This window comes from Callospermophilus lateralis, chromosome 7, assembly GCF_048772815.1.
Source record: "Callospermophilus lateralis isolate mCalLat2 chromosome 7, mCalLat2.hap1, whole genome shotgun sequence".
Lineage (NCBI taxonomy): Eukaryota > Metazoa > Chordata > Mammalia > Rodentia > Sciuridae > Callospermophilus > Callospermophilus lateralis.
In genome coordinates this window covers 20,447,300-20,471,550 of record NC_135311.1, presented here as the reverse complement: position 1 = coordinate 20,471,550, position 24,251 = coordinate 20,447,300, and the positions used below count along the sequence as shown (strand labels likewise).

The 24,251-nt window shown below is 44.1% G+C and overlaps 1 protein-coding gene across 1 annotated transcript; it reads left to right on the top strand.

The window, feature by feature from the left end:
- The first annotated feature begins 536 nt into the window (after nt 1-536).
- Nucleotides 537-19,887, top strand: Mab21l3 (mab-21 like 3). The gene is made up of 6 exons (XM_076863453.1): nt 537-734; nt 9,457-9,597; nt 12,629-12,920; nt 15,646-15,824; nt 16,221-16,415; nt 19,654-19,887. The coding sequence occupies exons 1-6, from the start codon at nt 687-689 to the stop codon at nt 19,885-19,887; spliced, it is 1,089 nt and encodes a 362-aa protein (XP_076719568.1). The 5' UTR covers nt 537-686.
- Nucleotides 19,888-24,251: the final 4,364 nt, after the last annotated feature.

The following is a 24,251-nucleotide window of genomic DNA, read 5'->3' as shown; positions in this document are numbered from 1 at the left end:
CGTACGTGTGCCTGTGTATGTAGGTGTGCCTCTGTGTGTGCATGCTTTTCCAGAGTCAACTGTTAAGCCCTGGTTACTTGGTTGTAGGCATAAGGATGAGTATGAGGCTGTTTGTTTGGCAATTTTTCTATTTGTTTATTGCAAAGAAGGTAAATCCACTGGCGGGATTTTCTGGATTGGAGAGCAAGGGATATTTACTGTCAACAAGGTAAGAACAAGGAGATAGAAAGATACTGAACTTCAACATGCATCCAGTGTCTGAACAAAAGCATAAAAAAAGGAGGGAGAGGGCCAACCACAGGACTTTCTGTCTTGAATGGAACTTTGAAGTATCTGGGTGGGAAATTCTGGGAAAACTATTCCTGGGTCAGAGCAGCAGTCAGCAGAACTGTTAGGTTGAAATAGTCACAGGTAAAATTAGGTTGGATTCCAATTTAATTTCATCAATTCTCCTTAAAATTTTTTTTTTCTTTTTAATTTCTCAAAAGATGACAGACGGATTCTTGCAATTTGGAAATAAAAACTTGAGGGACGAGTTGAAAAGCCACATCTCTGGTCCTTGTACACGTATTCAGAGCAATTTCATCCAGAGATTACCCTTCTTGGGCAAATTGCCCTCAGGTGTTGTCCTCCACTGCAAAAAGCCCCGAGAAGTTGCTGCTGAACTCGGCGTTGACCAAGAAGCCATGAAATCCTTTTCTGGGGGAGATGTAGAAGATTGCCTCCTAAATAAGGTAAGAGCAGATGCTATTCTCTCCCTTGCACTAACTCCTCACCCTCCATCTCCGCCCCCCACTAAGACTGAACCTTCCAAAGGTACATAAAATATTCCTCAGACATTGCTGGGGAGGGCCCCAATGGCCCACACCTGTAATCCCAGTGGCTCGGGATGCTGAGGCACAAGAATCATGAGTTCAAAGCCAGCCTCAGCAAAAGCAAGGCGGTAAGAAACTCAGTGAGACCCTATCTCTAAATAAAATGCAAAATAGGGTTGGGGGTGGGGCTCAGTGGTCAAGTGCCCCTGAGTTTAATCCCTGGCACCAAAAAAAAAAAAAAAAAAAAAAAAGAAAAGAAAAGAAAGATAGAAACAAAGGACCTTCACTCGAAAGCATATTTCTGTTCCATATCTAAAAGTTCTAGCACCCAGGGGTATGTTGGGTATAAAGTAGAGAAGAGAACTACAGCTCTGTCATTGATACTTTTGTGGTCATGAAGCAAGTCACTTTATCTGCTTGAGCCCCAGCTTTTTTCTCCATAAAATGGGAGTGAGAATATTTAGACTTTCATAGGGTCATTGAAAAAGAGCGAATAAAATTAGCATGAAGTTTTTTAAGAACTCTGAAACTGCTTGTTTTAAAAAATACCATTACATTTTTAGCATATTCCAATGAAGGACTAATTTCTTCTACATAGAGTCATCAAGTCTTAAAATATTAGGACTTGAAGGGATCTTAAATATTCCCTAATTTAATCCTTTTACAGATAAAGCTACTAAGGCACAAAGTTAATGTTTAATTAAAATACTTGAATAAAGTGTAAGAACCAATTTTCAGGTTTTGTCCTTTACAAGTAAACAAAGCCAAAAGCATTAGCACAGTGATAAGTAAGTGTGTTTCTCAGGCAAAACCCTTAAGAGAGATAAATAGGAAAAAGTTATGATGATAAAAATTGGAGTAAAGAATTTTCCATTATGCCTCTTTGAAAGGATGTCAGCTGTCCTCTTCTCATGGATTCTTTATGTTCTGTAAGGAAAAAGGAAAAAAAAGAAAACAACTCCAAATTTCTTAGCCTAGCATTCAAGTAACTTCTACCCTCTGCTTTCCCAGCACTTCTAAAAGCAGAAATTCTAAATGGTCTCTCCCTGTGTTGAATCCAGCCTGCACACATGTTTTGTTTGGCCTGCAGAGCAGTTTTCGAGTTTTTCAAAATTTGCATAAACATTTCAAAACAGTGAGATTTTGCCTAGAAATCCAGATTTTTATTTTCTCTGGGAGGAAAACAAAACTCAGGGTACCTGGCAACCACAGGTCCCAATTTCTTACCTGGAAGCCATGGGCGGGAGCTGAGTGTCTGTTAGAACGTATGCTGGCCAGTTCTCAGTGGCTGCATTCCTCCTGGGTTTGACACTGGTCCCCACTTCCTCTCTCTCTCTCTGTCATGGGTATCTTTTCTCCATCCCTGTAGGTGTTCTTTCGAGTCTCCTGTTTCTGCCCCATAAGAACTGTGCCCAAGCAGGTCTCAGGCCCCAGGTCCTCGATTCCACTTTCTTGGTTCACATGCGTTCTTCAAACTCAGCCTGAGCTGGGAATGTAGCTCAGAGAGAGAGCTCTTGCTTAGCTTGCAAGAAGCCCTGGGTTTGAGCCCCAGTGCCCACAAGCAGACACAGACATACGCACAACAGTGATGAACAGTAACTCTTTTCTATCTGTTCTAACAATAAATTGCTCTATGTTTCTTTTTTTTTTTTAAGTTAAGCTCAGAGTCCACTTTCTCAAAAAGAATTCCCCTGACACCCCAGCCCCAACAATTTTTGCCCTCCTAGGAGCTCCCATAATAATTATGACGGATACTGCTTATTCATTGTACTTTGGCTTACACTTTTCCTATTATTACTTTGGTTGGTGACTTCAATATTGTGTCATTATGCTATTCCTAAGTTCCCGGGGCCAAGAACGAGCATCTTCAACATCTTTCTTCTCTCGGACATTCACAGTTATCTTGCACATGTTTGGTCAGAAATGTCTTCAGGATTCTTTGTCTATAAGGCAAGAGCAGAGTAGAAGGTGCTGGCCGATTGAGGCACATGTAGCTTCTCATTTAATCAACAATCATGTGATGTGCATATAATCCCTCATTTTTACAGAAGAGGAAATGGTATCATGGAGATGAAATAATCTGTAACAAGTCCCAAGCTAGACTGTGAAGGTGCTGAGGCTCTACTCCAGTCCTTTATTAAAGGCCAAATCTCACCTGCCAGACCCTCTGAATCTCCCCAGACACACAGTGAGCAGCTGCTTTGTGCCAAACCCGGGGCTGTGGTTCAAGGGGAACGCCAGGCCTGAGATGTGGCTGCTCAGAGAGACATTCTACATCTCTCTCAAGGATGGGCGTGTCCGGCTTGCAGATTTTGCTCATATCTCCAAAGGAGAAAGGAGGAAGCTGTTTGTGTAGACAGGCAAACCCTTCATCAACACATGGCAGATGCCAGGGCTGCAGTGGAGAACTTAGCAGGGCACCAGAGAATGGAAGGGCATTCATTCCAACAGCAGAAGTGTGTTCAGAGAAAGGGAACAGAGACAAAGGCTCAGAGGGTGGGTGGTGGTGGGGTTAAGTAAGTGGGGAAGTACAGGAGAGATCTAGGAGAAGGGAACACCATTCATTTATTTGAGGTGGTTTTCACTCTCAGTTACCTTTTCTTTTGGGTGACAGAACAGGGCCATGGTTGCAGATATGGACTTCAGAATGATACTGCCAGGGTATGAATCCCTGTCCTGTAACTTACTAACTCTGGGACCCTGGGCCAATTATTTAAGTTTTCTGAGCTTCTGTCTCTCATCTTTCAAATGGGAACCACCCTGATATCTACAGTAAAGAATTATTTGGAGGCTCAAATGAGGCTACTCTTTTAAACCACCCTGCGCCCAGGAAGGGTTCGACGACCCCAGTTCTATAGGGCTGCTGCTGTAGAACTCCTGCTACCTATAGGAATTTTAAAGACCCTGTGTGGCCCAAGCATTCAGCTCTTAGAAGAATTAGTCTGAAAAGATAGGGTTATGGTGTCTCCTCTGTTTCTATCCCTGAAGTGGTCTCTATCCCTTGAACAATTAGCTCTTGGAAAACAGAAAAGAGGCCTGTTTTTTTCATCTCTGAACCAATAATTAGGTTTAAGGCAATTCCAGAACTAAAGGGTTGACTCCTCTTTACTGGAAGGAAGTTCTCAGCTGTTTTCCCTCCGTGCACTCTTCCTGGATGATGCTCACAGAGACCACCTGCCCTGGGTGTGACTAGGTCCCTGGGATATTCCTGGCATGCTGCTCAGCCTCGGCCTTCCCCTTCCCTCCAGGAAGGGTGTTGCAATGTGAATGAGTCAGAGTGGTGTTATTATAGGGGACAATCTTGAATTCCCAATAATTTATATTTGAAACAGTAAATTGTTCATGAACTTGAGCTATTAATAGCAAATGACGTGTGGGACAACAGTAGGCCAGAGACCGCGGTTGGCAAGAAAGAGGGCAGGCTAGCCCACGATGGGATGCGTACATAAGGATAGACTTATGTGGACTCGCCTGGAGAGAGGGAGGCCCTCGTAAAGGGGATGGCATCACAGCCGGACTGTGCTGGGGTCAGTGCAACAGAAGGACTGGCACAGGTGATCTAAGAACATCTTGCATCAGGTACCTGATTAGTTGAATACAATTCATTTCTGCCAATGCAGTCTTTTCTAAAGGGAAACACACCTTTATTCATTGATTTAATCAGCAGAGGAGGAGAATGAAACTGGAACAGGCCCCTGAGGTCAAGTTCGGATTGGATGTGCTTTTGAGTACCTTTGCTTAAATGATCCTATTTTCTCCATACGTTTATTTTAGTTTTATTTTCCCTGAAATAAATTTGGTGATAAGGCTGCCTCAAAACTGGAACTCATGTCTTCAATGCCTCCTGAAGTTTGAGAGGCAATGAAGGGATTGTGGGACCAGGCTTGGAGGGGTCTCCACTTACGGAGGAACATCCTTCTTTTACCAAAATCGTGCTCTGTAAGCTGCCTCGGGTCCCACTCTGCTTTCTCACACCATCAAATGGAATCTTCTTGCTCTCTAGGCAGTGGTCAGGAAAAGTGGACAGAAATAGTCTGGGGGTTCCAGGTTAGGAGTAACAAGAGGTACGTGGGACTGAGCCTGGGAACCCCTAGCACCAAGCACTTCTAGGGTTGCTGAGCTCAGTGATCTTGTAGAAGTAAGAACTTTTAGCCGAGCTGGGCATGGTGGTGCACACCTGTAATCTCAATGATTTGGGAAGCTGAGGCAGGAGGTTTTGAGGACAGCCTCAGCAACTTAGAAAAACCCTTTCTCAAAAAATTGTAAAGAATGTGTTTTCAATAAATATCTAACATTCTCTAATGACAAATTTTAAAAAAAAGACTTTCAAAATTTAAAAATAAAAATTGTAAAGAAAAAAAAAAAAGGACTGAAGGTTTAGCTCAGTGGTAGAGTGCCCCTTGGTTCAATCTCCAGCTCGAAAGAAAATAAAAAAGGAAAAAGAGTAGAAACTGTATCAGGAAGTGTGACCAGAGATACATGGAAGAATGGGACTGTTCATCACTTAGTGGGAAAGTGTCTGTCACTCAGCTCTGTGGCTTGGGCTCTGTGGGGACAGACTTGTTCAAGGTTGGACTCTGTCTCCATCCCAGCTGTGGTCTATACCTGACATCGCTGTGCCCTCTGCATTAGCCTAGTGTCCTTGTGGGATGACAGTCAGTGACACCTACACAAATGGAAATTCTGGGCTCATTATTTCATGAACTTTCACTCCAAACTGATGACTTTTTTTTTTTTGGTTCAGGAATGTAACTTCTGAACTTGAGGATGTGACAGAGACTAGTGGAAAGAGGAGTTGGTGTACCTGGGCATTTGCTATGGTTCTACTTCTGACAGCTGGTGTAACATTAGGAGAGTCAGCCATTGGTTGGACCCTCTGTTAAGTGACATCAGATAAGATGATTTCTGAGGTCTTTTGCATTCTAAGATCATGAGTCTAAACTGCATCAGAGGTGGTAGAAGAAAACCCAAACCAGAATTTGTGGTTTTAAATTCCAAAGGAAAAAAAAAATTCCCTTATTCTGACTTTTCCCCTTTGGAAATCAAAACAGATTGTAAAGATGAGCTAATCATGCTAATCATCCTGTATAATGAGTGAGAAATTATAGGTGTCTTTCAGGATGTGTATGATCTTGTTCTGCCCAGTAAAAAAAAAAAAAAAATTCCGGCATCAAATGAGGGCACAGTTGGTACAAGAGATTTTCAATGAACTTTCTTCCAATAGGTTACTCAGCAAATGTGTTATGTGCACACCTATTTAAGTTTTTATCAAATAAAAGTGATTTGATAGTGTCAGTATAGTGATGACTCCTTAACTGCTTCATTTATTCACTCAGGAACACATACACACCGTCACAGTTGTGCTATTCACGTTCAAGTTCTGTGGAATCACAGTAGTTGACTTAGAGGATTGGGAAGCTGACAATTAGTTTTCCACACATCCTGAGAAGTTAACAATTAGAAAAGACTATTTCCCCGCCCCTCCAATTGTGATGTTCTATCTAGTTAGAATATCTCGTATTATTTTTGTCTTGTGTCACTGATAATTACCTTACATTGTTTATTCCCATTTTACCCCAATCAGACTTCTAGTCTCTGAACCCAAATCGACCAACCTGCCTTTATCCATGCCCTATTCAGGCTGGAGAATGTAGCCCCTGGGAAACCCTACCTTGCCTTTGTTCCTCCCCATCTCTTGCCCAATAAACTCCAGTCTTAGCTCTTGAGCTCATACTTGGATGGCTGAGAGGTGCTAGGGAATATCTCACAGCTGAGCCCATTTGTATCTCACACAGTCATGGACCTGGCCACAGTGCGCCATCCTGCTGCCTGGCTGTCTTTTACACATGTACCTAAATAGCATCTCATTCTTAGGGACCTATTTCAACAGCCTACCACATGAACGGCCACCTCCCCACCTCACTTCAACACATCATCTTGTCTCCTAATCTGTAAAGAACATAGACATCAGGCTGGACATTTCTCTGATTTCACCATCCCCTGTGCATTTTCCTGTAACTGCACACTTTCTTCTTTTTTTTCCTTCTGATGCACAAAGGTGAATTCTTCATGCAGCTTTCTGGATTTGCATGACTTCTTCCTTCTGGGAAATCCTCAGTCGATGGTCTTGCTCAATACTGCCTCTTCCTTCTCTCCTGAGGGTTTTTTCTCAACATTTATTTAAACATGTACGTCATTTTGGAAAACTTGCTGGTGCTCCTTTTGTTTAAATTCAATTCTTTTGCTCCTGTAGTCAAACTTCTTACCTTCCATGTTCTTCCCTCTTCCCTCATGTCTGTTGTGGGTTCCCACAGCAGACAGCATGAACCTCTCCTGGTACAAGATTTCTGTGATTTTAAATTCCAGTTCGTTTGTCTTGCTTGGATAGCACATCTGTAGATCTCTTGACATGCAACACGAGCCCAGCAGGAAGTGGGTGTTCAGCAATTATCGGTCAAATGGAGTTGAATCGCAGTGTATAGGGAAAGTCTTCTACCAGATAGCAACCTTCATCAAAATCTTCTGAAAGCATCCGTTTTTAATTTTGACATAGCCAATAACCTGCCTTCCCCAAATCACATTCTCTTTTCCACTTTCACAAGCTGGAAGATGCAGTTGACAAATGTTCAAGGAAACTGCCTTTGGTCCATTCTCCATGATGAATATAGTGGGGTGGACCTTAAAGGTACAGAGCGGAGTGAGTGACTGCTGGTGGTGAAAGGAAGATGTTAGAAGCTAGTATAAACGTGATTGCCATATTCAAGATCAGTCAAGACACATGGATTATGAAGAGACTTTTCAGGTCTATGATATATTTCCAATGAGATTATAAGCACCATGAGATAATAAGATCAGGGGCCTTGTTTACAAGGTATTAGCATCTGGAAGGGATTAGCTTGTTTTCCAAAGTTAATTCTCTCTGGGCTTATGTGCATATAAAACTGGTCTCACCTGCTGATTAGGTCACCTGTCTCTGTTGTACTCAGTGGCACCTACTCATGTCCATTATGGCACCCCCTCCACTTGTATCCTGTGCTTATATCTGACTTTCCCCCCTATGGTAAGCGTTTAGTTACGACTACCTTAGTCACTGCTGTGACCTGGCATGTAGCAGTGCCTCGCACATAGCAGGTGCTAAATAAACATTTATTGATGAACTGAATTTATATAGCATATATGACATGTGCAAACAGATGTATTCTCCTATTTGTATTCCTTGTGGGTGTGGAATGGCTTGTTGGTCAGTGGGAGGCATAAGATTTCAGATGACTGAGTTGGTTGGTGACTTAGCTTAGTAAACAGAAATCTCTTTGATTTGGTGGTTTTGTTTTTTTTTTTTTTCTGGACATTTTGAACCATTTATGGGTGTCTCAAAACTATTCTAGAATATATAGAAATAGCCAATATTCCAAACTCAGAAGGACTATAAAGATTCATAGTTGGCTATTGCGTCTCAATATATCAAATCAGTCCCTGGCTAAAGGAGACTCACCAGCCCACAGGTGCCTCCTTGGCAAATGAAGAACCTCCCCCAACACACGCATACACACACACACACACACACACACACACACACACACACCATCAGAAGAAACTTGCAAAGTCTTTCCACTTCTTCCTTCATGTGGATTTTAAGGTGTCCCCTGCAGTTCACTAAAATTTCCTTTGTGTTTCCCACAAATGTCTATTTCCCTAAATATTAGTTATCTTATTGGTGTTCAGTTTTCTGTGAGAATTTTCCAGTTCTTGGTGACTCACTGTGCAGAGTCAGAGGGGTCATAAATGAATGTTCTTCTTAACGGTCTAGTGGCAGAAGGGGGGGGTGCGTCGAGAGGCGAAGGGAGGCTTCATTCACCGGTGACTTAAGCGGGAAGCAATCTGCTGTGTGTTTACACACGTTAAACTGTTGAATATTCACCAACCTGGAGAAAAGACATTATTATTCCATTCTGGTCTCACCATGGCTCACAGAACCTTTTCTGTGATGATCTGGTCCCCACAATCTTTTCCAAAGTCATCTCCCATCACTTTCCTCTTCCTTTCCCTGGCTCCAATCACAGTGACCCCCCCTGCAGGCCCTCCAGTATGATCAAGCATGCTCCTACTTTAGGGGCCTTGGAATCTGCTTTCTCAAGTTGCCTTCATGACCCACTCAAATGTCACCTCTTCAAGGAAGCCTTCCCTGGTCACCCTATCTAAATTAGCAGCCCCTTTGTTTGCTAATCTTATACCCTAATTTATTTTTCTTTGTAACACTTATACCTGGTGTTACGTAACACACATACGCATGCACACACCACACACACACACACACACACATACACATTCAAACATACCCTGTATGTATTTTCAACTAGAGGGCAAGTATCTCTATGCTGTTTGCTTTTGTCTTTATCACATTGTGTCCCTAGCAAGCCCCTGGGCACCTCCCACATAGTAGGTTCTGGAATAGATATTGCATGAATGTGCCTATTTCAGAAGAAAACATAGAGGCACTGGCAAGTGTCATCGAAGTCAGAGTAGACCTAAGTTCATCTCCCCAGCAGTCTTGGCAAGGCAGGATTTTTGCCCTGAACATTGCAGGTCACACACCACTGGGCCCTTGTCTCAACACTTTCTGATGCCAATGCCTTCCCACCAGGTGGACTTGAGACGCCAGCAGGTTTCCCAGGCTGTGGAGGAGGTGCAGAGAGTCATCCATTGTCTGACCACAGAAATCAGCCACCAAGACATCCGATTCCAAGCTGTGCCTTACTCTGACATATACAATGGGAACATTAAGGTAAGCAATGCCACTAACAGACCAGAGCACTTGGGAGAGGAACTCTCTATGCAGCAGGTGCTCACCCCACTGAGAGTACCACTAATACTTCGTGTCTCCCCGGGTACTCTTAGTACTTACCATCTACAACCACATTTCATGGGTGTTATCTCGTTGGAGTCCCACGTTCCTGGGACAATACAAACCGGGCTTGGAGAAGCCAAATGACTTGACCAAGTCATATTTGGCTCTAAAACCAGAGCTCCTACCAAGGCTTCTGATTCCAAAGCTTGTTCCACTGTGATGGTGAAAGCTCATTAGGCACACATTCTTAGTTAAGCACCCACTTAAGAGATGGGGACTGGGTTGAGGGTACTGAGGGCATTGATAGGAAAATAACTGAAAATGATCGTCTCTGGGTTGCAGGTTGAGGAAGGAAGAGGGTAGAAAAGGAACTGCAGGAGTGGACTCAGAGTCCCTCTGTCTGCTAAGGAATCCCATGGAGTATAAGCCACCAGGACCCATGCATGACAACCAGCGGTTTGAGTAACACTGTCCCGTGGGCAGAGCTGTTGGACAGCGATGATCTCACTCCAGCCTGTTAACCTGTGGGAAAGACAGTGTGGTTATTCCTATTTAAAACATGAGAGAAGTGAGGTTCTGCCTCATTCTGAATCCTCATCGTTCTTTCTCGCAATTTTTCTGATGCCACTTAAGAACCTCTTTCATCTTACACTTAATTGGTATGAACTCACATCCTGTTTCTCATACCAGCCCGCAGGCTCCTTGATTGAGGGGATCCTGTTTACTGGTGGCTTCATTCCAGCAGCCAGCATGGTGTGTGTGGCACAGGGTAGACACCCAACCTACGTTGAGTGAATGAGGGCATCAGTGAGAGGGTGTCTACCTGAACAAAACACCACTGCTGACCTGATCTATCTCAAGGCCGAGGGACACAAAGACAACCCACAAGACTCTGGGACTCGTCGATTTTGAGACAGAGTCAGAGCTTAGGAAATTCATTCCAGGATGCAAATTGTAAAACTAGATTAGATTCCTGGAATTTCAGAACCCACCTGCCCACCTTGACCTCCCCAGGCCAACCTAAGTTGGACAAATACAGACCAGTGAGTGGGATTCGATAGGTATACTGCATCACTTTTCCTAGAACTACACGGAGAAAGTTTCCTTCTGTGCGCCCATTAAGAATTCATAGCTCAAAATATACCTTGGGTTTATGTACTTCGTGTCTTGCGTATTAAATTTTGAAAGGAGTTACACGTAGCATATAAAATTGCTTTCAGTTTATCACGGACTGAATTCGACAGTATTGATATGCACCACTTTTGTGACCAGCAACATGGTAGTTGTGTTCTTGAATTGACATGCAGGTGCATTAGAACAACATTTTAATTCCATGGGCTAGATTTTTCGTCTAGCCCCCTTTCTATGGACACCCTAAGTCATGTGCACCCATCATCCAAAACTTCAGTCAGTTGTTCTCTGAGAGTGAGGCAGAATCGGTTGCAGCTGATTTTTGCTGTTCACTCCTGAAGAGGCCAGGCCCTGGGCAAGAGTTCACCACATTCTATTGTCAGAACTTTCCATGAAGAGGAGGTAGCCGACCTACAGGGAAGGTGTGGTGTGGAGTGGGCTGCCGTGCAATATGACCAAAGTTCAAGTTGCCTTTGGCAGTTCTGCACTCTTGACTAGCTTATTCTATCCTTTGGACTATTGGCCAATTCTCTTGCTGACCACTGCTGAGCTGGTTTCTGGAGAATAGCAGTGGGTGGAACCTGATTGCTTCTTTTCCCCATTAAACTTAGAATCATCTCAATAGCTCACATTGTCTACACAAATAGTCTTTCATTTCACCTTTGATTTGGTAAGGGTTACTCATTAATACTGGGCATGGATCCTCAGTACAGGCAACAAGAAAGGGTTCCATTTTGCAAAATCCTGCCACCTCCTTTTCCATTCCTTCCCACCCTGTATTCATTATTCATATCAGACCTTTCACCCATTCCAGATCATTCATTCATTATTTTTTGTCTGTGTTTTTTTTTTTTTTTTTTTTTTTTGGTACTGGGGATTGAACCCAGGGTTACTTTACCACTGAGCTACATCCCCAGCCCTTTGAAATTTTTGAGACAGGGTCTTGTTAAGTTGCTGAGGCCCTTACTAATTTGCTGAATCTGGCCTCAGATTTGTAATCCTCTTGCCTCAGCCTCCAGAATCTCTGGGATTACAGGTACATGCCACTGCACCTGGCCATGTCATTTATTCTTGAATGAAAACTAGCCCAGGGTAAGAAAATGATCATTGAGTGAGCTCTCAAGAGCTCTAAACTCAGCTGGGCATGCTGGCACATGCCGGTAAGGCCAGTTACTCAGAAGGTTGAGACAGCAGGATTGTAAATTGGAGGGCAGCCTGGTCAATCTACCAAAACTGTCTCCAAATAAAAAATTAAAAGGGTTGGGGATGTAGCTCAATAGAAGGGCACTTGCCTAGCATGCACGAAGCTCTGGGTTTAATCTCCAGTACTGAAAATAAAAGACCTAAACTCAAATTCTGCCTCTTCCTGCTTCCTGGCTGTGTGTCTCTAGGGAGATTTCTAAGCCCCTCTGAACCTTAGGTCCCTCATCTGGGAAATGGCAGCAAAGTCCACCTCAATGAGTGTCTGAAAAGAACAACGGGCCAAGTGTATGAGAATTGCTATGGTTCACATGTGTGCAACTCAGGGAATATTAGTTTCTTCCTCTCCTCTTTTCCTCTTCTATATTTAGGTCCCCTCCAGAGTTCTAGGGGTTTTTACTTGCGGATTCATGTCCAGTGAGTTAACTGATGAGCCGCAGCCTCACAGTGGCTTAGTGGCAAAACACAGACGTAAGCCTCTCGCGATGCCCGGGCCTGGTTTTCTGCCTGCCTGGTCTCATGGCCGTGGGCTGAGTGGCTAACTGAGCTGCCTGGCTTGACGGGTCAGCTCTCCAAGGACTTGTTACCTCCTCCGTCTGTGAACTCACACTCGTCTTCTCAACTTTCCTGGCCCTAGGTTTTGGCCCCCAGCCAGTTCCTGGTCACAGTCCCAGTGAAAGGTCTGGCCGGGTACCGGGAGGCCAGGGAGCGGCGCTGGCGGTACTACACCCTTCAGGGCACCCGGATCCCCTGTCCCCTGAGGGACCCCGAGGGCCTGCAGCAGTGGCTGGAGGTGGAACAGTTCATGAAGAGCCTGTGGCAGTGGCATGAGGCAGACGTCAACATCGAGGGGGACATTGTGCCCGCCAAGGTCCTCCTGGTGTTCCGGAAGCTGGTGGAAAACGCGATTAGGACCTGTCACCTCTCAGGTGAGCCGATCGGGAAAAGGTCCCAGGGAAATGGTGGCTTTCTCCCTTTTTCTCTAAACGCCTCCTCCGCTCGGGTGTTACCTGAGATGGTAATCGTGTGTTCTTCACACCAGTGGAGTCCCCAGAGCGTGGAGGGGCTCTTTTTTTCTGGTTGTGACACACAGAAGAGCGGAATTTGTACAGCCAGACACTCCCATGGGTTTAAACAGATTACCTGTCCTGGCATCCTTGAACCAAAGCACAGAATCTTGAAGCCATCAGAATGGATTCAATTTGATGCCCCTTCCTCTACTCTATGGTCTTCCTTCTGTTCATTTATTTTTTAATTGATCCATTATAATTACACATAAAAGTGGAAGTCGTTGGGATAGAGTGCACATGGCATAGTTTGGTCAATTTCATTGCCCTTCCTCCCCTGTTCTCTTCCTCCCTTCCCTTCAGACCCCTTCCTCTACTGTTCTCCCTTCTATTTTTATGAGACCCCCCCCTCCATTTTAATTTGCTAATTCTCTCTAGTTTCCACATATGGGTGAAAACATTTAACCCCTGCCTTTCTGAGTCTGGCTTATTTCACTTAGTATGATGCCCACCAGACTCAGAAACTCAAGGGTCAAATGTTTCCATTTTTTTTTTTAAATAATGCACCTAATTGGCAATTCAGCAGTTCTAGTTCTAGAAATATGTTTCTCCAGATACATGAAGAAATAGGCATGAAGATATTCCCTACCAGAGGCTATATAATAGTACCTAGAAATATGACTAACAAAGGAGAATTGGCCAAGCAAATTCTGCAACCTCTGCCTCATGGACCTCCACGCAGCCTTTTGAGGAATGAGACACACAACAGGCAGATAGTATAAAAAATGCAGGTGCAGGGTGATGAAATGAAGAACCACACTGCTGAGCCCTGTGCAGTTCCATTTGTCTAGAAAGAAAAGGATACATTTGCAGATAAGGTTTGAATTATCTAAACAGAATTGCTCTGAATATTTCCCTAGCTTATGTCTAAGTGATTTTATAGAAGATGCTTTCATGGATTATTTAATCCCCGTAACAACCCTTGAGGGTAAAAATTCTCTTTCGTACCTATTCTACAGATGAGAAAACTGAGACCTGGGAGATTAAGTAGCTAGCTGAAGGCCACATACCAAGTAAACCAGAAGCAGGCTGTGGGCCGGCAGACTGCCTCCACATTGGCTCACCTCTTACACCTGCCACATTGTGACTAGTGTAAGTGCCAATAAGAGACTCAGGCTGGACCAGGTTATCAGAGGTGCTTTCAGCTCCTGATGCCCAAGGGCCAGACATCACCTTGTTCCTGTCTGGGCAGCTCTGATGAGAGGCAGACGATGAGCCCCTCATCTCACCCAGTCCAGGAGAGAAGGTTTTCCTTCTGAGCAGCCTAGCATGGTTAATAATGGTTAATAAGCTTCCATTTTCTTCTCTGAGCAGGGAAAACAACAACAACAAAACAATAGACCCTCATTCAAGACATTCGTCTGTCGTGAAGGCAAACAAACAAAAAGCTACTATGTTTTGAAAGAAGCAGGAAAAACTAGAAACTAGGAGAGCCTAGTATGTGGGCTGGAGAACTTTATCAGCCACTTCTTTTTTATTTATTTTTTTTCCTTTTTCTCTGCGGGACCAGGAAGCAGGCAGTGGGGGTGTCTTCCCACTCACCTGGCCTCTTGAAACAGTGGCCGTGACATGCTTTGAAGGGTTTTATGATTACAGGGGCTGATGAGGATGGATACATCCATCTGCTTGGCAGATGGATGGTGGAAACAAACACCATCTAAGAGATTCTGACTCTGATAAAGACAGGTTAGCAGAATTCCACCAAAGGCATATGAATAAGTAAGGGGACTGAGGCTGTCCTTGAACAATGTCAGAGTATCTGGGTGAAGGATGAAAAGAAGAAAAAATGGCACTGTCTTTCCTTATGTTTGGATTAATCTGAAACTGATATCTCAGTGCTTGGATAGAAGGGAGAAGAATAGGGGGAAAAATGGTTGAATTTCATTTGACAGCAGCGAATATTTTCATTTTATTCTATGATTTTCTTTCAGTTGAACCTTGTGAAGAGAATCCATTAAACAAAAAGATGCTGGGCTGAGGGTGTAACTCAATGCTTAGCAGGTGCAAGGTTCAATCTCCAACATCACACACACACACACACACACACACATGTGCACGCACACAGATGTGCAAAAGTAAATTAAGAATTTGGTGTCAACACACCTTATATACAAACAGAGAGATGATAAATTGTGGTATAAAGGTGTATTAAGAATCATAATGCAAAAAAAAATAAGAGAGCTCATGTATAATGGCATAACTTGGCATGAACATACTTTATATAGAGAGTTATGAGAAATTGTGCTGTGAATGGATAATTATGATTATAATGTATTCTACTATTGTCATGTATGTAAGAAATAAAAATAAATTTAAAAAAAGAATCAAAGATAGCATAAAAGCTTTGGGGCAAGGGAAAGAAAAGGAAAAAGAAAAAAAAAAAAACCCACCAGCAATGAGATTTCCTAGTAATACTCTAACAACGGTTATCTGACTGGTTTTGACATAAGTCCCTCCACCCCCACCCCCAAAAATGCGCCCCTCAGGTAGCAAGGGGCTGTTTGATCAGCTGCTCACAGACTCCTTCTCTCAGTGCTTGTATTGAGCAGGCCTTTCCCTCTCTCATTCTCTGGTCATTGCCCACCAGGTAAGGTCAGCCTGCTGGCAAACTGCGAGGCCGTTTGGGTTGCCGTGGAAACCACCGCACATCAGGTGGAAATAGAGCTGGTCCCCACCGTGGAGATCCCCACTGCCTGGTCTGAGAAAGCACAGTGGCCTCGGTGTCTGAAGCGCTGGCCTTCCCCAGAGAAAGTGGAATGCCTCAAGGTACCAGGGACCTGGACACCATCAGCTTACCCCTTGCAGTATGGCTAACGGGCTCCCCAAGGAAAGTTGGGGGTTTGCTAGATCTGCTTCTCGAAATGTCGGTCCCAGCCCAGAGCAGCATCACCCCAGAACTTGTTAGAGACACGGAGCCCCGGGCCCCATAGAGGCTCCGCGACCCTCCAGGGCTCTCGGATGCACACTGAAGCCGGACAACAGACAAAGCAGACGGAGCCTCCTCCGGCTCCCTGTCCACAGCCACTGTGGTCTGTGTTGTCCCCTTGCTGCCCTCTTGTCCCCGTGTAGGACGCGCTGTTGCCCAGCAACACGTCCCCAGGATGGCCTTCTGCCTCAGCGAGCGCCCTCCTCCTCACCTTGCCCATCTCCCCTCTGTTCCAGTCCTTTGGGTTCAACCTGCTGGCCCACGCCGGCTATCACTGGCAGCTCAGCTTCTCCCAGGCCGAGCAGATGCTCCTGGAGCAGCTGGACGAGGATGGGGGCTGCCGCAGACAGTGCTTTCAGGTCTTGAGGCAGCTGAAGGAGGACGTCTGGTGTCCTGGGAAGAGGCCTGTCCTCACCTCCCACCATCTGCAGGTGAGCCTGGGGTGGCCGTGGAGTGACCGCTGGGCAGCTCTGGTTAGGTGGGCCCCCTGTGTGTAGAGCTTGGCCAGGGCCACTCAGAGAGGGTGGTGCATGGGATCAATTTAGGATGAGGCCGTAGTGGCCACAGTGGCCATTCCACTGATGATTACTCATTATGGAAATATAATACACTTGGGCTCTCGGTGTGTCCCTGCCTGGAGTCAAACACCCTCTGTCCCCTGGCCTTTTATGAGTCCTTTTTCTTTCCTCTTTTTTTCTCTCCCTCTCCCTCCCTCCCCTTCTTTTCTCAGTATATCATGGATAATTTATTTTTACATTGACACATACTATTTGTACATATTTATCAGATATCGTATCATTCGATCCATGTATACAATGCAGAATGATCAAACTAGGGAAATCAGCATTTTCTTCTCCTCATGCATCTATCACTTCTAAAGGTGTTGGGAACCTTTGAGCTCTTCTAGTTATTTTGAAAAATAGAGTAAATCATTTTAACGTACAGTCACCCTATAACAGAACGTCTGCCTCCTATCCTACTGCGTTTGGGAATTATTTCCCACCTCCCTCTGTCCTTCTTCCTAAGCTCTAGTGAACACTGTTCTACTCTCGACTTCTGGGAAGTCAACTCTTTTAGCATTCACGTGTGAGAGCTTGCAATATTGGTCTTTCAGCTCCTGGATTATTATTCCACTTAACATAATGTCCTCCAGTTCCATCCAGGTTACTGCAAATGACAGGATTTTTTTTATGGCTGAATAATATTCAATTATGTACATAGATACGTCACATTTTCTTTATCCATTTATCTGTTGATGGGCATCTGTTGCAATGCTCTTCATTGCAATAAACCCAGGCATGCACGTCTCCCTTTGATACCCTGATTTCATTTCCTTTGAATACAGACCCAGTAGTGGGATGGCTGGGTCGTGTGGTAGTTCTATTTTAAGTTTTTGGAAGAACTTCCAGACTGTTTTCCATAATAGCTGTCCTCATTTACATTTCCACCACCAATGAACAAATCTTTCTTTCTCTGTATCCTCAATACATAGGATACACCTTGTGGATATGATTTGCATTTTCTTGATGTCTAGTGACCTGGAGCATCTTTTATATATTTGTTGGCCGTTTGTATTTCTTTTTTCTTTTTTTTTTTTTTTTTTGAGAAATGTCTATTTAAATCATTTGCCCACATTTTCAACAGATCATTTGTTCTTTTGGTGTAGAGTCCTGTATACATTCTGTCTGGTGCGTGATTTGGGAAGGTTTTCCCTCATTCTGCAGTTGTGTGTTCATTCTGTCAACTGCTTTGCTGTGCAGAAGCTTCTTAGTTTGATACGATTCCATTTGTCTGTTTTTAAAAATACTTATGTCTGATTAACATGTATTACTTGTACACATTCGTGAAGTTCAGCGTGCTATTTCCCCTAATGCACGTGACATGTACTGATCAAATCCCAACCTCACCCTTACACCCTTCCAACCTTCTAGGGAACACCATTCCATATTCCTATCAACATTTTTTTAGCTTCCACATATGAGAGAGAATATGCAGTACTTGCTTTTCTGTGTCTGACTTATTTCACTTAACATGTCCTCCAGTTCCATCCAAATTCCTGCAAGGGGCAGGGCTCCATTCTTTATGGCCGGATGACACCCTATTGTGGATGGGTACCAGGTTTTCTTTATCCGTTGCTCTGTTGATGGATGTCTCACCCGATTCCATATCTTTCTTGACATCTTTGTCAAAAGGCTAGCAAGGGAGGCTGAGGCCACACCTCACGGACCAAACCATGTTAAAAAATTGTACTTTTAGTTAACTAACAGTGGGAAGAAGTTGAAGCATTTAGACAAGAAGGAACCAATATTTATATTTCAAAAAGATCATGTGGGGACTGCAGTGTGGGTGGGGTCAGGCTAAACAGTGAAGGCAGTAGGTGTAGACTGGTTACGGTTGTTGCCAGGATCCAGGTGAAATGTTGTGTGGTGTGGAAGAGGGTGTTATCACTGGAGATGAAGTAAGTGGGCAGAGTTGAAAATTACTTAGGCAGGACGACGGGCAGGACTTGGCTGGGCATGGTGGGGAGAGGGATGACTCCTAGGTTTGTGTCTTGCATAACTCACTGAATAAGCAACTCTGGAGGCAGATCAGGCTGTGTGGAAAGGCCACGAGTTCAGTTTGGACATGTTGAGACTGAGATAACTTTTAGAAATCCAAGAGAAACAGGTAAGGAGATCAGAGGAATCGTCAGAGCCGGAGAAAACGATTTACAGGTCAACCATATTAACGGGAACTAAAGCTTCTGTGGTGGGAGGAACACAGAGCTGGGAAGAGAGGTAAAGAGGAGAAGTGGTGCGGGAAGGGAACCCCCAGAAACTCCAACATTTAGAGGTGGGTCAAGGATGATATTTCTGCCGAGGAGTAGCTGTAATGCTAGGAGAACACCCAGAGAGTAGATTAGCTTGGAAGCCGAGTGAAGAGTGACTCAAAAGAGGAGGGTGTAGACGGGAATCTAATCAGCTGAAAGGCAGATAAAGCAAAGTCTGAAAAAGTCTGGTTGGACTGAGAAACATGGAGATCATTGGGCCATAGCAAGAGCGGCCCTTTTAGGATCAATGGAAGAAGATGCCATATTGGAGGGGATGGGAGGCAGGCAATGAATGAAAGGAGAGAAAATGATGACAAGTGACTGGGAACCTAGATTTGCAGAGAGGCAAGAGTTAGGGCAGAAGAAAAGTGGGGGTTCAGGGAGCAGGAGAGTTGGAACAGGTCGAGAAGCCATGGAGCAAGAGGGAGAGCAATCATACGCAGTTCCCAGATGGCAGGATCTGGGTCCTGTGCAGGGGTCAGCCCTGGCTGGAGGGAGTGGTGGAACAGAAGGGGTAAAGGGAGCTCTTGGGTTTCCAAGGATAAGGGATTTGGTTCCAAGTTGCCTTTAAAGTAGGAGGCAAAGGCATGGTGTGCGCCGCTGCAGACTTGAGCAGAGCGATGATCACTAGAGTGAGGAGAGTGAGAGAATAAATCAGCCAAGACCGGGAGAGGACCCACTGGCTAAGCTAAGACTGAGTGCCCATCTGAGACCGAGGGTCATGAATTCAGGGCAGGACGCATTTTCCTGGTCCCATTTTCTTATCTCCCTCCTTCCAAGGCCACACAGACTCTTGTTTCTGAAGATATTCTGCTCAGGGACCCCAAAACCACATCTGACGCTCCCTCTTCCTCCCGCAGACCGTGCTCTTTTGGACTTGCGAGAAGTATCCCCACCTGAAGGACTGGCAGGTGTTCCACAAAGCCCTCCTGCGCCTGGTGAGGAAGCTGCACAAGTGTGTGAGCCAGCACTTCCTGAAGCACTACTTCGTCCCAAAGAGCAACCTCCTCCAGTATGCAAACTCCAGCGAGCTGGACTCCGTAGCCCAGAAACTGGCCTTCTTCCTGAAGAACCCCCAGATCAGCCTGCCCTGAAGGCTGGCCCTGCCTGGGAGACCCTCCCTCGCACACTCCATTCTGGCTTGAGCTCCTTGTCCAGGTGGTTTCTCCACCAGGTGCCAGGACCCTACCCAGGAGAGAGGCAAAGGAGACCACCTGGGGACTCCAGAGAGGGGAAATTGTGTCCTGAGATGTCCGACTCAGGCCGCTCTGGAGCTAAGCAAGCATTTCACCCCAGCTACCTCTCGTGGGGACGGCTCTCATCAAGCTTCCCAAGCCACTGATTCTGAACTGATGACAGTTCTGGTTTATTTTCTCTTATTCCGGCTCTGATCGTCCGACTGGGAGAACCCCTGGAAGGCCAGACAGGAGCTTGCCGCCCACGAGTGTTCTCTAGCCCACTGAACATGGGCTCATTATCTTTCCATTTGTAAAATGGAGATGTTAATATGCCCTCTTGGGAGGGGGCGTCGAGCCTGGGGCATTGCTGGGACCTTTTCAACAGAAGGACATTGGAGCAATACAAAGTGCTACTAGCTGGTTTAGGAGCTGGTGTTTGCCTCCTGGATGGGTATCCACACACTGATGGAACGGTCGCACCTAAGCGTTGCACACCTCTGATGCCCTCAGCCCTCCTACACTGTGGTTGAGTGGCCTCTGCTCTACTGGTGTTCTCCTAGGAACAGCAGGAGTAGTCCTGGTGGCTAGTGGGAGTCCAGGATCCACCCACTGCCAGCTACAAGCCATCATGCCAGGATGCAGGCATGGAACTTCCTTCTACTTCTAGAATGAGCTTCATACTGTGAACTTGTTTGGAGTGACATATTCCTTTGCTCAAATCCCTCGTTCACTTATTCATTCCTTGGTAAATAAATGTTCACTGGGCACTGGGAAAACCAGAGAGAGCAAGATGGATCCACTGAATGGGGTAACACCTAGTGGTGAAGACAAGAAATGAACAGATAAATGAACAGTTACTACAGATGAAGCAAGGCTCTAAACAGAATGTTGAAACAGAAAGATGCACAAAGGACGAAAATGAAACCCATGGAAGAAGGAGGAAAGGTGACTAAGGACAGGCTTGAAGGGGCAAGGATGAGTCCAATCCTGTGACCCTGCAAAGCAGAGAAGGGTCCAGTATTCTATTCTAAGGTGTAACATTGACCTCTCCCAAAGCAGAGGGGTATCAGGATCTGACTTGCCTTTTAAATAATTGCTCAGGTGACTGCATCCAGAAGTCTGGGGTTCAAGAGACTCAGGGGCACTGACAGCTTTCATACCTACCTATTTTAAGGGGCACTGAAGGCCACAAAGCAACACATCCTGCACAGCACAGCTGACCAGGAATTCTAGGATTTCTTGGTAAGCACAATGGTTTCTCTGGCATTTACTTAATGCTTCTCAACTCAAAGCGCTCCTTTATTACTTTTGAACATCCCTCCGCCCAGTAGAAATAACGAAGTGAAATTTCTAAAAGCACAAACTACTGATTTTGTCTTGATGAAAATTCACCTTTGAAAATGAAAATGGTCAAATTTTCAAAAGTACTGTAACCAAATGGTGAGATTCTCTAGATTATCACACAGGAAATTATAATTTTAAAATATCAAAACAATTCTTACCAGATATACAAGAAATTTAAGATTTTTTGAAAACATGAAATTACGGACAAACCAGTGCTTTGTTAAAATTCACAAGATTTGCATTCTAATTCTTATATTCTTGGATCTTGAAAAATGTCATCTTTGAAAAAGTGGCAGATGTAATGATGTTTTGTTTTGTTTTATTTTTATGATGCAAACATCTTGATCTAGTTTTTAAAACATTATATTATGCAGTCACAGTATGCCAAAAAGTAAAAGTTTACTGTATCATTGATCAAAATGTTGTGGTGTGAGTGTGTGTGTGTGTGTGTGTGTGTGTGTGTGTGTGTAGAAGGTGGGATTGACATACTTCACAGTCTGATTCTAGTAGCTTTCCCTGCCTCTTTCCCAGTAAGATCTAAGGTTTGCAAACGAAGTTAGGACTCTGCGGATTCCTGAGTGTTCCCACTATCAGCCAGCAGATGGCAGCAGAAAACCACATATGAAAAGAGCCAGGTCCCTGCCCATCCCATTCCCACAGCCCAGCAGGTGTCACCTACTCAGCCCATCACCTACACCTGACCCCTCTAACCAAGAGACCCAGGAACTGTGGATTCCAGCTCATGCTGAATTGTCGAACTTTTCTGCTATTTTTAGCAAAAATTCCAGTCTTTCTACCTGTGCAAGGCACCGTGGAGCTTCCGGCTCCTTTCTGTTACCAGGGAAAGATTGCACAGCTTAGAAATGTCTGAGATCATTTCTCCTTTATTCCATCGTTTTTTCCTCTTCTATGTGCTGGGGATTGAACCCAGGGCCTTGTGCATGTGAGGCAAGCACTTTTGCCAACTGAGCTATATCCCCAGCCCTATATATTCTTCGTACAGAAAGCAGAAACCCCCACAAGGAAAGCATGTAGAAAGTTCCACTGCAAATTCCATGAGCCCCAGCTCTCCTTTTGTTCCTTTTATTAAAATGGAGGAAGTGTCACTCCTCAAAGGCCGGTGTCTCTGCATGTGTGGTTCTGATGGCTCCCACTCCCCCGTCTTCCCACTCATTCCCTGCAGTGTCCTCCTGCAACTCCCCCTGCCTCTCTCCCCCTACCTCTCTACACAGCTTCCTGATGTGCATGTGCATCCCCGTGTTATGGTTAGATAGGAGGGATCATGCAAAACTCATGCGTGAGACCATGCAGGAAAGTTTAAAGGTGAAGGGGTTGGGTCATTAGAGTCTTAACCTAATCAGTGCATTAATCCACTTGAATGGATTAACTGGGTGGTGACTAGTTGGCAGGATGTGGCTGGAGGAGGTGGGGCACAGGGGACGTGCTCCTGGGTATGTATTTTGTCCCTGGTGAGCCAAGCTGAGTCTTTCTTTGCTTCCTGATTGTCATATCCTGAGCTGCTTTCCTGGGTCACACCCTTCTACCCTGATGTTCACCTTGGCCCCAGAGCAATAGAGTTGGCCATCTATGGATTGAGACTTCTGAAATTATGAGTGCCAGATACATTTTTTTTTCTTCTCTAAAATTCTTTGGTCACAGTGGCAAAAAAAAAAAAAAAAAAAAAAATCCCAAAAAAACAAAAACAAAAACCACATTATACTTCCACCACTTGCACACTTTTTTCTTGAATTATGAAAGATATTCATACATGCTAAAGTCTAATAAGTTTGAATAACAGTAATAAAACAAATACCAGTAAGCAAACAAACAAAAAAAACCACTAGTACTTTGGGATGCTTCTGGGTACCTCTTCCTTCCCTCAGCCTCCTTCCTCCCCTCCTGAGCATAGGTGATCATAGGTGTGCCAAATTTTGTGTTAGTCATTCTGTCACTTTTTTAAAATGGTTTTATCACCTACTATATTTCATTGAATTTCAAACCCCCAACATTGTGAGATGCACAACGGTGCCTAAAAAAAAAAAAGAAAGACAAAGAAACGTGCTAAATATAATTGCAAGACACCACTGGTGATAAGATGCATGTCTTTTTAGAGAGATCAAAATGTTAGAGTAAAAGGTATGTCTCAGAATCAACCAAATATGACTGCATTTATCCCAAACAAAATGTTTTTAGTTTTGCCTGTTTTTGAGATTTACGTAAATGGAATCCAACTGAACAAAGTCTTCTGTGATTGCCTCTTAACATAAGAATAACCTAGAATCCTTCTGAGATACCCAGGGTGGGTTGCTTTTCATTGTGATGTAATCTTCCCCTGTAGGATTCTGCTATACTGGACATATCTTTCTTGTTGTACTTGAGGTGGATTTTTTTCTAGTTTTAGTGATTTGCATATTCTATACTTTTCCCGTCCTCAGATGCAGTGTTTTAAGAGTATATATATATATATATATATATATATATATATATAGAGAGAGAGAGAGAGAGAGAGAGAATATATATATATATATATATATATATATATATATATAGAGAGAGAGAGAGAGAGAGAGAGAGAGAGAGACAAGATTTTGGTCCATGGAATATATGCACACTTAAATTTATTGAGTAATACCAAAGTATTTCCCATAGTGATTATACTGGTCTAAATTCTCCATTTTAACATAGGTGAATTTTCAGTGACTTTTTCCATTTTCACAAAACACATTTGATATCTTATTTTAAAAAATCACCTTCTTAAGATCTTGAGGATGTTCTCCAGGACTTTCTCTAGAATTTTATGGTTGTATGTTTCACCCGTATTAGGAAATGCTCTTTATTTTTTCTATCCTATTCTAGTATTTTTAATATTTTTAATAATATTTTTACTTGAAGGTTCATTCTAATACCTAAAACACCGGCTGGGCCCTGTGTTTTCC

What these genes read in the sequence shown, in the direction of transcription:
- Mab21l3 (XM_076863453.1), top strand. Translation starts at nt 687, where the DNA reads ATGAAATCCTTTTCTGGGGGAGATGTAGAAGATTGCCTCCTAAATAAG. An exon ending in AAGATTGCCTCCTAAATAAG is followed by an intron (nt 735 to 9,456) that starts GTAAGAGCAGAT and finishes CCTTCCCACCAG; the next exon opens with GTGGACTTGAGACGCCAGCA. An exon ending in AGAAAGTGGAATGCCTCAAG is followed by an intron (nt 15,825 to 16,220) that starts GTACCAGGGACC and finishes CCTCTGTTCCAG; the next exon opens with TCCTTTGGGTTCAACCTGCT.